At 39.1% G+C, this 13,996-nt stretch overlaps 1 protein-coding gene across 1 annotated transcript in view; it reads right to left on the reverse strand.

Annotated features, from left to right (window-relative positions):
* Positions 1-13,996, reverse strand: part of WFS1 (wolframin ER transmembrane glycoprotein) — a 33,118-nt gene that overhangs the window by 2,885 nt on the left and 16,237 nt on the right. Inside the window, exons 3-7 of the mRNA XM_026034128.1 lie at positions 12,730-12,812; positions 8,923-9,067; positions 7,248-7,418; positions 6,521-6,601; positions 1,533-1,678 (exon numbers count right to left, since the gene is read on the reverse strand). Coding sequence (XP_025889913.1) covers positions 1,533-1,678; positions 6,521-6,601; positions 7,248-7,418; positions 8,923-9,067; positions 12,730-12,812 — 626 coding nt within the window. The remainder of the gene's footprint in view (positions 1-1,532; positions 1,679-6,520; positions 6,602-7,247; positions 7,419-8,922; positions 9,068-12,729; positions 12,813-13,996) is intronic.

Here is a 13,996-nt window from a genome sequence, read left to right on the forward strand (position 1 = left end):
AGGCAGCTGTCAAAAATCTCTGTATTTTCTGAATAGCAGAAGAACTTTTCCCTATGTAGTAATTTAATTATAGTTATTCTTTTAACCCTATAACTGTAACTGTACAGGGCCTTAAAATTCTTCTCTGTTATTTTCCTATATAGAAACATGACAAGAGTGGAACTGTTGGATCAAATCCTCCAGCAGCCACACTGTGTAGAATAAAGATAATAAATAATGACAAAAAGAATAATAATAATAAAAGACATTCTAGGGGTTAGGACTTTTTCACATAAATATTCAAATACTATCATCCAAAAACTGCACACTGCAAATAACCCTTCCTACCTCAGAAAAAGACAGTTTTTACATTTTCCCAGAACTTATGCTTTGCACATTACTTCAAGGGGCAAGTCCAGACTGCTCTATAGCAAAGGTCTGTGCATAGTGAGGAACTGGGGAGGGATCCCCATTCGTCTTTCAAAACATGTCGCTTTCAGAATAATTAGCTTTTCAAAATGCCAGCCAAACATACTGTTTGTGCTCTTTTCCCCTTCATATGATAATGCAGATCAATGACAATAAAAACTCTGATGGCAGCAGGCAGAAATTCCCTACTTTGCTTGAAATTTATACCAGTATTGAACATCTGCATCTTAAATCTTCCCCTCTCCTTTCACTGCCCAAAGAAATGTCTCTGTATGAAAACCATTGACAGCAGTTCCACCCCTCTTAAATTCCTTTGTAATAAAACCTTTTTACACCTCAAAACCATGGATAATTTTCCCCACTTATCCTTATTTAAATAGGAATGGGTATGAAGTACATAACAGCATCTGCAGTAAAGATATGGCAGTTATAGAAACATTTAAAACCTCACTGAGTTGTAACCAAGTTAGATTGCCTGTTTCCAAGAAAATACATTACACTACATTACACTTTTCCCTTAAATATATCCCTAATGCATGTGAAAGCAGTAAATTTTAAGGCAGAGCTCTCAGCTTGAGCCTGGACAAAGACCTGGCTCGCAGCCCCGCAGGCTGAAGCAGCAGGTCAGACGTGAAGCAGCGAGGGGTGAGCAGCAAGGCTGAGTCTGGCAGCAGAATAAACCTGCTGGGACTCTGCAGTCAGTCTCAAAGGCTTCTGAGGAGACTGGTCCCTCTCCAGTGCCAGCTCAGGGACTGCAAAACCTCTAGGCTGCATGGGGTGGGGATGCCTGATGGTGCAATTCCTCTCCCAGGCGGAATAACACAGTCTTCCTCTGTGGACAACTCCTTGGGAGAGCTGCTCTTGCGAGATGCTCCCACACCAGACTCTGTCACTCCACTCAGACTTAAAGAAAGGTATAACTCATTTGTAAGAATCAAGTGCAGAGAGTGAAGTGCTCTCTCAAAAACACTTTTGCCCCCTCTCTTTTTTTTTTTCCCCTCTTTTTCACACTCACATTAATCTAAGCTTCTTTAAAGGGTAATTGGATAATCTTTCAGATTCTGGGGTCCAAACGCATGTGTTAAGATTCCTTCAATGTAACATGTTAATTATTGGCTTTTTACCTTCAGTCGCAAGGGTAGCTCTTCAGGAGTCTTCCCTGCCAATTCATCATCTTCCTCTTCCTGCATAATCAGGTTAGACGGGATGATTCCCTTTGCATACTTCTTGGTAATTTCGACAAAGTCATCCAAAGCAATGTATTTTTTGGCTAAAAGAAAATGAAGACTCTCTGTAAACAGTCTGTATCAGTTCTGTATCAGTACCACACTGCATGGATTATATGAGTTGGAATATTAATTCTTCTTTCTTGGAATTAAACTAGTTCCCCTCTGAGCTTCAAAAAATGAACCTTTAGCAATACAGATCTACCTTGCAAATTTCCCAGACACTGGTGCTGAAAACAAGCTGCTTGGGCCAACAATAAGACTACTCCAAATCTTTTAGATTAGTAGGAATCTGTATTACATTCACAAGTAGGAAAACAAAGCAAGTAGATGAAGTTTATCTGTAAATATTCCTGGGAAAAAGGACTACGAGATTAGGTTACACAGTTTTCAGTGATAAACTATTACACTTAAAGACTCCTCTAAAAAAATTACCAAGTAGCAGATGCTGAAAAGAAAGAATTGTGCAGGAAAAGTAATGAATTATCCATAGTGAGAAACTAACTTCTCACTTGACAAGCTGAGCAGTCATTTTTCTAAGTTTGTAAGTAACAGATGAATTATAATTACAGGAAATGTCCAATTATTCATGTCTACAGGACTAAATATAATTACCACTCGTGTATTAATTTTATGTGCTATGTGGCTATACAATAAGCTTCTCCTGAATACGAGAAATACAATTTAAAATAGTCATCAAGAAAATACACTTTGTTCGGTTGTACACAGCAACAAAATTTATCATTCTGCCCATTTGAAAAGTCTCCGGATAGGAAGCACACAACTCAGCTACTGGTATAAAATATCTCTGCCACTAATATTTTGTCACCAGCTGATAATATAGATGAACTATATATTATGTATGAAGTATGGCCAATGGCACAGAAGATAATGGAGGTGGAAAGTTTTGGCACAGGGCCTGCAGACAAATCCCTCCGACCTCAGGAGGTTCAGACCAGAGTGGGTTAAAATCAAATACGGTGCTGCCTTTGGAAGCTGGAGGGGAACTTCAGACAGGAATCTGCAGCAGAACTACCTGTGCCAACCACTGTTTTTTAACATCCTGCCTTTGATATTGTCTCAATGGATGGGAAGTCCAAGGAGCGAGACACTCCGCTAGGTGACAACCAGGAATGCCAGGACACGGACACTGATGGCCAATGGCCCTTGAAGATTCCAACCTGCTTTTACAAAGAGGGGGCCTTGGCCTCTAAAGTCTCCTGCTACAAGACAGGAGACGATTCAAAAGCTGCTCACAACTCTCTTCCACAGCCATCTCCTTGTATTAGCACGGATACTTCGCTTCTATGTCGGGTAAGTTTGATGTTGTTTGTAAAAGAGAATAATTAACTGCATTTTTTTTCCATACACTAAAGCAACTGACATTGCCGCAGATATGAAAGACTTTTGAATGACAAAAATCTGTAATACACCTCCCACACAGTAAGTTCTGCTAGTCAGCTGACACAAAGAAATGAAAGCCGGCCTGCTTAATACTAGTTTAAGCTTTTAAAGAGACAGAAAAATTGCACTATTTAATTATATTTCAAGTCATAGGATTACGGGGTTTGAGCCTATAATTTTAGGCTTATAAAAACACTACATCTATATAAGTTACATATATTAGAAATTTTGCTGTAATATTTAAAACTCCATAGATGCAGAAAGAAATAAAGCACATGTGTCAGGATATCTACTAGCGGAAAAAGTCTGTTGAAGGGGTTAAATTGAAAAAGCAGCTTAAATCTTACTTCAATCTTATGACTTGGATATTGACTTCTGCTTGCATCTTTAAATTTATTTTTTTTCCATTGCATTGCATGTGCCCGTATGTCACACTAAATGCCATCTGGCATTCCTCCCAAGTGACAAGAAATGATTTAACCTTTTGGTAACTATTCTTATCGCTCACAGACTGTGAGGCCACACTGCAAGGCACTCGGAAACCAGAGAAATCCTTAGCTGTCTCTGCTGGGGGTTCACATCAGGTCTAACGCTGAATGTGCCATCAAAATCAACTGCCCCACTTGCACGAAAACACAGCAGCAAGACAGTTTTTCCCTGGGGAATCAGCAAAGATTCGAAATCCAAAGAGGATTTTGATAATGATTCCTTCACAGGACCATAGGATGTTTTGAGAAGGAAAGAGTTAACAGCTTAGTATGTGCAGATGGCCTGTCAAATGCGATGACATCCACACTCTCCAGCAACTGTCCATTGACAATGTCACCTCTAATCCCATTTGTGCCTCCATTAAATAGACTCCAGACATTTAAAAACAAGTACCTGGCTTACAAATTACCTTCCAAGTATCGGTAATGTTTTTAAGCGGGAAGAATCTCTCCCACTGACAAGATAAATGGCAAAACTCGTTGGATCAAAGTAGTAAATGCTGGATAGTAACAGCTAGTCTGTTCATCCATGAGCAGACAAAAGCTCTCCAGAGAAGAGGGAACAGCTTAACTCCTACTTTAAGTGTTTGATGAAAACTTTTTGTTTTTAAATGTTATTAGTATTTTGTCACCCAAGTGTCTCTTAAATTGATATAAAAAAGTATATGTTGTAGATTTTACTTTATTATTCATAGATTTTTTCTTCAATTTGGTTATGACAAATTCCCTGCCTCCCCCATCCACCGTAGAAAATATGCACATCAATTTCTGCCTACGCTTACATGTAGGTTCTTTTACTCTCCTGTTATTTCATCTGCCATCTAAGCTTCAAAGAAAAAAAAATACTGTCTCCTTTACTGACACTCTCTGAATTACTGAAGACTCCAGAACAAAATGTCTTGCTTTGCACTCTTGTTCCATCAGCATGTGCCAATTCATTTCCATCCATGCTAAGGGATGGAAAGAACTCTAGCGTCATCCACCAGGTGCCAAAGCAACTTGGCCCCAGTGAACTCGGATACATCTGTGCTAGGACAAGGCAATAAGACAAAAACACAACAATCTGATCCTACCCTTGCAGGACTACTAGGAGCTTTCCAGAAGTGGCAAGCGAGTGTGAAAAACAACTAATCTATTACCAGAGCAATTCCGGTGGGTCAGTAGCTTCAGCTCCAAAACACACTTCTCTCACACACATATGCAGACATGGCTTTTCTACTGCTGGGACAGTACTCTATCCCTCGTAGGAATGTTGTTTTCCATCGTAAGTGGCACAACTTCATTCAGAAGTTACCCGTGTAACAAACAGGATCCTTGAAGCTAGAGGTCAATTGATCTAATTAAATGTAAGCCTAATATATTAAGTAGTTTAGACCTGTTTACTAGTTTAAATTTAGGTTAGTAAACCATGTATGACAATTTAGTTATATGCACTCTACACTGCAGATGTAATGTGCTTCAGGACACTTACAAATGCTTTTCAAGAAGTGGGCGAAATTTCATTTGAATTACCACATTTTAAGAAAATAAAATTTTTATCCTAAGTGATAAATTGAACCTTAGGTTAGATAATGTTCTTCAAAAAGTACATATGCTGCATCTTTTGTAATTCACTCTCTTAAAGCCTCTGCATTTTCCCGGTTTTCATTTCTTCATTTATAAAAGTAGTTACCATATGCAGTCTGAGCAACTGAGCATATTATTAGTACAGAAATTCATGGCAAGCCACGGTAAAACTCCATGCAGTCCAATATCTTGTTTGACATTACTCTCTAGAAGATGATGTTTAACAGCAGTCACTTGGCTTCTGGATGAAATCCTTAAAAAGAAAACTAAACTCCTTTGTAAGTGTGTTTGGCTTTTCATTTCTAGTGAGCATAATTTTTTATTTTATTACTCACTTGAAACATTAATGATTCAATATTCTGACAAAAAGATTAATATTTGCTTAATACTTTGGTCAAAACAGAGAGAAGACCATTGTTCCTATTTTCAAATCAATTTTGAATTTTCACCTTTTTCATATTCACATGGAATTCTTCTGCTTTGACCCTGTCTGCTAAACAAGACAATAATTTCCCATTTAAGAACTAGCTGTGGACCCAACGACTTTCCCCCAATCTTTTAGACTATTCATGGTTGTGATCTACAGCTTCAAGCTTGTTCATTTTGTTTTCTGTGCTGCTGTCACAAAAAACAGGATTTTCATTTACACTCTCACTCACAGGCGGTACCGTTTACATCCACCGGATCCTTCCCCCAAATGCAAAGGAGGCTGCACAAATAAAACACAGAAACAATAACCATGATGTGGCCCAGCTGCATGGCAGCCTCTTAGACATGCAGGGCTGCAGAGAACTTTACTCCAACAAAACTGTATCTCATAAAACTCCCTACTGATGGGAGTCTAGGAATCTACTCCTGTGTAGGCTGAATAGGTTATTTCTTCTGCCAACAAGAACTGAGCTATCCCCACATCCCATCTCTGTCCGAGTGATGAAAAGGGAACCTTGGTACATCTTTCCTGTATTAGTTCTTGGGCAAATACGAAAAGACAAGTGCCAATTGCAAACAGAATTGGTATTGCAAACAGAAGCAAGGCAAAAAGAATGAGGGGCCTCTTTATTTTAAAAAGTTGCATAAGTGATTACCGTATTGGAATCAGAAAGTTTACTATGATTTACTTATTAAAACTCACTGGAAGTGCAAAAAAAAGTTTTGGTTTGTGAGTTGGGTAAAGGAAGAAAATAAGTATGGCAAATGACATGCAAGCCCCTCTTGCATACTCATTACCGACATGTTGAACATGATGTTTATCTACTCTACGGCTTAATATGCAGAACAACTATTTACCTTGTTCATATAAATTGAAGAGATCCCTTTACAACCCATAAGTTTGCTCTACATCTTTAGTGGCAGCACAAAGTTGCTTCGCAGAACAAAATAGAAAAGGCAAAGCCATGTCAGGGATATGAAAGCAGTCCCCACACTTACATTCACAGCTCACCAGTCGCTCCAGCATTCTTCTCTGCTTCTGTACTGACTTTGGGACTGGGCCAGGCTGCTTCTCACCATCTGGTTCAATAACAAGACGTTTATGGAGAGTTAAAGTAGTCAATTAAAATAATCAAATAATAATTGTAATGCTAGTTAAGCTGCAGTATCTCGAGAATGGTTATTTCCTCAAACTCGGGAAGAGACAAACATATGTGGAAGTAGGTTAGAAGTGGACAGATTTTTTTTAGAGTCCTCTTGCTATACTAGAAAAGGGAAGAGCATTTTTATAGCTAATATATATATTGCTGTAATGTCAGAACAAGCCAGGAGTTTACAAACTGAAATATCTAGAAAAGTTATTAGGATAATTATTAAGGGGAAAAAAAAGGTAAAAGATGCAGAGCCATAAAAGATCATTTTGTAAGGATATCAAGTGCTAAATGGAGATATTTTTTATATTTGGTCACTTGCAATGGTCCTTAACTGAATCAAAAGCTACAGCAAGACGACCTTATGAAATACACTATCAGTCCAGAGAACATAATATTTCAAAGGGAGTTAAAGTCATTAAGAGTTATTTTTCTTAATTAGATCATACATTTACTTTCATCGCATGCCAGCTTATTTATAAAGAACTTCAGGCTTCTAACTCTATTCTCCTTTTACATTTACATATATAAATTTAAGCTACGTGTATCTGATACCAGTAGATTGGATTACAAACCTTCATTGTCAACTTGACCAACATTTTCCAGTAGCTCAGAAACTGCTAATTGCTTCTTCTTCTTTGGGTTTAATTTCCAATACATGACTAAGGCAGCTTTTCTCACAGCTCTCTCCAAGTCAGTCTCAGACGATAATTTTTTCACTTCTTGCTCATTCTCAGAAGTGATGCCTCAAGAAAGGAAAACACATTAGATACTATTATCCCACACCCAGGCAGAAATGAAAGACTTGCCCACAATTTATTGTTCTCACTTTAACCTGAACCATTTAAGTTTCATTCAAGTACCTAAGTAAATCACTCAAATGCCATCTGTCCACAGCTTATTAAAATGAAATTACATTGATTAAATCTCAATTCAAACACTGTGCAAGACATGCATTATCCTCACATCTTCTTCATCCTTTGAAGAACAACTGTTCACACGAAAGGCAGTGCAGATACGTATGAGTGATACATAAAAAATAGCAAGAATTTTGTGAAGGATTTTTTGGTTTTATTTTTTGAGAAGAGTTCAGGTACTTGGCAGAGGGGAGGAGACGATGCCAAGCGTGGGAAGCAACATGATGGAAGGTGTGAATCTTTAAGGGGAAAAGGCAACGCAAAAGATCAATTAGGGGAGAGGTTGGAGAGGGACAAAAGAATAAAAAAACAGCAGATATGTAGCTGGTGTGTGGTTATATATGATCTTAGTGTTCAAAACATGGAAGTTACAATGAAAGGGAAAAGACAGAGATGAACATGGAAAAGACAGGACTGGAAAGCAGCCCTGCAGAGAGGGACCTCAGTGTCATGGTGGATGACAAGATGACCATGAGGCAGCAGTGTGCCCTGGTGGCCAAGAAGGCCAACGGGATCCTGGGGTGCATTAAGAAAAGCGTCTCCAGCAGGTCGAGGGAAGTGATCATCCCCCTCTACTCAGCCCTGGTGAGGCCACATCTGGAGTACTGCGTCCAGTTCTGGGCTCCCCAGTACAAGAGGGATGTGGAGCTGCTGGAGAGAGTCCAGCGCAGGGCTACGAGGATGATCAGGGGCCTGGAACATCTGCCCTATGAGCAAAGGCTGAGGGAGCTGGGCCTGTTCAGCCTGGAGAAGAGGAGGCTGAGGGGGGACCTGATCAGCGTGTATAAATACCTCAAGGGAGGCAGTGAGGAGGAGGGGGGCGGCCTCTTTTCAGTGGTGGGCAGGGATAGGACTAGAGGAAATGGCTTCAAACTGAAGCATCGGAAGTTCCACAGGAACTTAAGGAAGCATTTCTTCACTGTGCGGGTGACAAAGTACTGGAACAGGCTGCCCAGAGAGGTTGTGGAGGCTCCGTCTTTGGAGATCTTTAAAACCCCCTTGGACGCAGCCCTGTGCCGCGTGCTCTAGGTGACCCTGCGTGAGCAGGGGGGTTGGACTCGATGACCTCTGAGGTCCCTTCCAACCTTGGGCATTCTATGATTCTATGAACATTAATTCCATGAAGAAACTGAAGTGATCAATGTTTCTTTCTCAGCAGTATCAGTAGAATAATCCTTTTTAAAGTACCTTTTTTAATATGTTGTCAGCAACTGCTCATGTAACATTGCTATGAACGTTCCCACTGAATTCTAGCCTCTTTTCAATGTCAGAATGGATAGTGTTATTTCAAATTAAGCAGAAGTCAAAGCAAAGGGTCTCAGAGATGCCTTACCTCTCCTGTCTGCTAAGCATCTCCGCAACAGCTTGACAGCTTCTCTTCGACCTTGCTTAGCAGCAAGGATGAGCCAATCTACCGCACTACAATTGTTAAGTTCTTCATCCTCCTCTTCTGCTAATCTTAAGAAGTGTTTTCCAACCTAGAATAAGTGGAAAACAGAATTCCTTCAATTACTGAAATGGATTCCAGTTGTCTTAGTCTCCTTCCCACTCCCTCCCTCTGTTAGAATAAATTCCCTCGAACAAAAGGTCAAAACATTTGTTCCCAGCGCCAAGGAACATAAGCCGTAAGATGATCCTCTTGCCACCGTTCTGCAGACAAGGATCAGCTTCCAGAACTGGAGGCAAGAGGGAACTGCAGAATATTTGAGTGCAATAACCTGGTGCCAGTGTCATTCAGAAATTCAGATGGAACAAGCTATCTGGAAAGGATGCTGACATGGATGGAAGCTTCAAGCAGCTACATGATTTACTCATAGCAGTTTGCTTTGACCTTCGTTAGCTGCACTCATGATTAGTGAGCTGAATAAAAACGATACTACTTAAGCAATGTAAGTGATGCAATCTGTAAAAATTCTTCTATTTAAAGTTACAAATATTATGGTGCAATTAGCTATTGCACTGTTAAAAAAAAGTCAGCTTTATTTTGCTTAAAGTACGACAAAACACAAAATATCAAATAGCAGGCAAAATTATTGGACATTTTATTTGTTATTTGTCTATCTGGAGACTCGGGGCAATGCTTTGACTTTCCTGGTGCTTTCCCTCTGTTTGTACTGTTGCTTCACTTATGTTTCAGGGGTGACTAATGCAATCTTAGAGCTTCACAAACCCACTATAAGCTCCACAACTCCTAGCTGGCAGCCTCTCTAAAACTTTGCTTATGATACCACCAATAAAGGGGACTAAAGCAGTATTTCTAAAACATTAATAATCCACAGTTCTTACCTGCAGACTAAACACTCTGATCTCAAAAAGATATTTTATTTCCATTAAAAATTACATCTGCAGCCTTTCAACTGAATCCATAGACCTAACATGGATGCTTCAACAACTTCTGCACACGTAGTTACTGGGTAGACATCATAGGCATTAAATACTTAGAACATGTAGTAAAGCTATCCAAAGCACACAGAAATAAAAACAAAATTCAAACTAAGTAAACTACAAGACAGAAATAACACAACCACAAAATCATTCCAGGCTTCAACAACGCAGAATCACACATATATATATAACAGCAGATATGTAAGAGATAAAGAAAAAAAAAGTTAAAATTTCAGCCTTGATATTTCCATTTCCCAGGATTTGTTAGCAAACTGCAGATGTACCTTTAGATACTTATTTAAGGAAGGAAATGCTTAAAGCAGTTGAACAGCAAACAACATCCTCTGACAAGTAGAGCCGCTTCTTCAGCATGTTTATATTTATGGCTACTGAAATTCTGAGCAAAGCTCAAAATAAAGCTCAATAGTTAATGATGCAGCTCCTTCAAGTTTACAAAAACAGCGTGACCTCTTGGTCACACTCATGTTGCAACATAAACCAGGAGATTCAGGAATTAGCTCTATTGCAGAAGGCTACTAGATGAGGAAAAAACCCTCCAAACACATAGGCTTTTCATGCAAGGTAAGTGAGCAACCCCGCGCTGTCACAGCAAGGACCAACCAAAACCACCACACGCTGGCTGCAAAGCTCCAGCACCAGTGATCAAATGAGGAACTCTCTGTGATTGAATGAAGACTGTTATCCTCGGACATCTTTAAGGATCAACTAGAGACCGCTTTTTGGATTCCAACTATTTCCTTTCCAAGTTTTAACTCATAACTGATACTGACTTCCTAGATCTTCACATTGTGCTTCTCAAAAGGTTGTTCCCTCCTGCTCACCTTGGGCTCTGCTAAGAGCAGCAGTCATCTCAAGCAGTCCCCTTGCAGGGATCCTCTAGTCAACGACACGGAGCTGCCTTTTCTCCAGGATAGATTTCCAGCTGTGGGCATCTCATTTACATAACTGCTGTGCAGTTATTTCTCAATAAAGAAACTATACAAAGCTACGGTAATACAGGTTGACAGCCACTCAGAGAGCACTTACTTCCACAGTCATTGCAAGGTTATTTCTGAATAACCTCATAGTAAGAACTGCAAGCCACTGAACTGACAAACTATGCAACAAAGCCATCCAACTTCTCACTCTTACTCCCACTGAAGTTAAGAAATCAAAAAAACAAACTATTTTTTTTTTCTGAATGGATTCTAAAGGGAAAGATCCAACAATAAAAAATCATTTTTAAAGCTTTTTAGTTTTTTTTTTTAATAAAGACAATTTTGACTATTAAAAATTCAATTTCCTAAAAACAAACTGTATTGAGTTCCTTATTCCTTTTCATGCAGTCTTTGTCCGGAACAAATGCTGAAGCAAAGTTCTATGTTGGACCTTTTGTGGACAAGAATCCTGTCTCTGTGTGGGAATGGAAAGTGTACACTGTTAAAGAGCTAACAGGAAGGGTGGAATGAACTGAGGATAAAGATAGAAAATAATTATTTTTATATATATGGACACACAAGTCACAAGCTTAGATTAGCTGAAGTATTTCTACATGACTGGAAAGTTTATCCTGAAAGGATTTTTGTGGGTTTTGCTGTGTTGTGGAGGAAAAGGGCCAAAATGTGGATCATCTAGCAGCAACTGCCCCAAGACCAAAGCTTCATTCTTCCCAAAGCTGTTGGCTGTTTCAGATGTGAGGAATTTGCTACTGCCCTTCAAGCAGACTGAGGTATAATGACCAGTGAGCCTGGCACTGTTTTATTTTTACCAGCTTTAAAAGGGTTTCTTCCCCACACACACCATTAATGTTTGCCTAAAAGTGGTGGTCTCTGCATATAAAAAATCTCAGCAAAATAAAGGTGGGAGATAAAAACCACTTCTTTCTCTTGACAGAGATGGGACAGGATGTTTAAGTGATTCACTAACCAGACAAAAAGGGAATTAAAACTCCTTTAAACAATTTTAAGTCTTTGTACTAAGTTTGTTAGACCCACATACCATCCTAGTGAGATGGATGAGGAAATAGATACAACTATTCCAAAATAGAAGGGAAGCCTAAACACGCACAGGGCTAGGGCTGTCACTGCCACTTCAAACACATGTGCCCGTACACAGCCACGTAGTAGTAAGTTTGAAGAAAGCAGGAGTGGCTTCTTGTGCAAAACGCGTTAATTTAACCCAAACAGTGTAACAACGAAACATCAATCTTGTCCCCTTTGATATCTCTGCTAATGCACTTCATAATTGTATTTTTGCTTCCACAGAGGCCAGCTTAAGAACCCTGATACCTTTGAAGGCAGTGGAGTGCTGAACCAAGCCCTGGTTCATCTTTCATTTAGATCAGGAATAATGTTGTTCCAAAGGGAAAATTACATCTGAGCAGTGTACAGTAGTCACTGTACAGACCTTCATAAGTGCAGTGGTCTTTGGTGTCTCCTTAAGAAAGCAAAGCACCACGTCTTCTCCATGCTTTCAGCTCAAACATCCCCCCCAATCCCATTCTGATCTGTACCCTAAAGGCTTAAGCAAGAGTTGGACATGAAACCAGTAACTTTCCCAAGGAAGCAGCATTTCTTGATGCAGAGAGACCATTTGGCATCCCTTTTATTTATCTTTTTTATCTAAATTAAGATCAAAAAGATATAGTTCAAATAAGAACCTCTGAAAGAGATCACAGTCCTACCAGAAGCAGGAAGGGTTTTTTTTGTTTGTTTGTTTGTTTTTGAATTAGGAATAAAATAAAAGCAACACAGACCTCAGTTTGTGCTTTTGGTTCTCCAGCTTTGGCCCTCTCAAGCAGTTCTTCAAAGAGTACTTCAGGTTCTTCCTTCATGGCTTCTAAAAGGTAATTTTAATAAAGAAAGCTGTTTACTAGAAACATTCAGAATTACTTTATAAATTGTTGAAATGTTTAATTTTGGCTGAAAATCCAAAGGACATATAAAAAAAGACATATATTAAACATACAACATGAGTGTTTTGTAAGAACTGCTATGCATTAATTAATTATAATATTTAGACTCAACCTTAATTTCCTACTTCAGTGTATTTCCTGCTACTTACTATTTCGCACTTGCCACAGGACGTTATGCACAGTCAGCATTTTCTCATTATTTCCATAGGATGAATTTCTCAATAGAAAGAAAAAATCATTACGGTAAATATGAACACCAAGAGAACATGTGAGATGGTTCAACTGTGGGACTATTATTACTCTTATTCCTGGCAGTACCTTAAAAAGGGTACTTTATTCTTGCAGCAAGGAGCCTGATTATTCTATGATGCAGCCTTTGAAGAGTTTTGACTAACAAATCATTAAAACATATCCAGTACACTTGACAAAACAGGCTCAACTCTCCAATTTCTGGAGTACACAGAAGCCAAATATGATTATACCTTTATAAAGCTCATTATCTTCTATCCAGCTCAATGCTTCATTTTCTACCCTTTGTATCTGCTCTTACAGATACGTAGATCTAAGCAATTTTATACCTCAAAAGCATCTTATTGCTCTCCTGGCCAATCATAAAGGAAGAGTTTCAGCCCTTTATTTGACAACCAGTGTTGGTAAATAAGTTCATGCTTTGTACCATTTATGAATGAGGAGCAAGGTTGATGGAATAGCTGATAAATGTCATAGTTGCTACTCTTTATGGGATGACTTTTACATTTCAAAATGATCTGTGAATAACTTTAAAAAGTAAAACAACAAAACTTATACACTCTAACTTGGGTAAAGTTCAAGAAAAGGATGATTTACCTCTGATTCATATTATCAGTTACTAAACAGATGAGAATTATAGCTAGAAAGGAAGATGCAAACCCAAATTGAGCTCCGAAGCCCCTGTCACTTTGGAACACAAGCAGAACGGGAGTGAGGAAGCAGAGTTTCCAGGCATAAGAAAATGACTGAGAGAAGCATCCTGGCATCTCCCCAAAGTCAGAGACTTTGCTCTCAACCCAATACAGGCAGTAATAATGCAAGAACCTTGGTGAGTAGCCAGGCTAGATGAGGTGCCATT

This window comes from Nothoprocta perdicaria, unplaced genomic scaffold, assembly GCF_003342845.1.
Source record: "Nothoprocta perdicaria isolate Ctin4 unplaced genomic scaffold, notPer1 scaffold_14, whole genome shotgun sequence".
NCBI classification, from domain to species: Eukaryota; Metazoa; Chordata; class Aves; order Tinamiformes; family Tinamidae; genus Nothoprocta; species Nothoprocta perdicaria.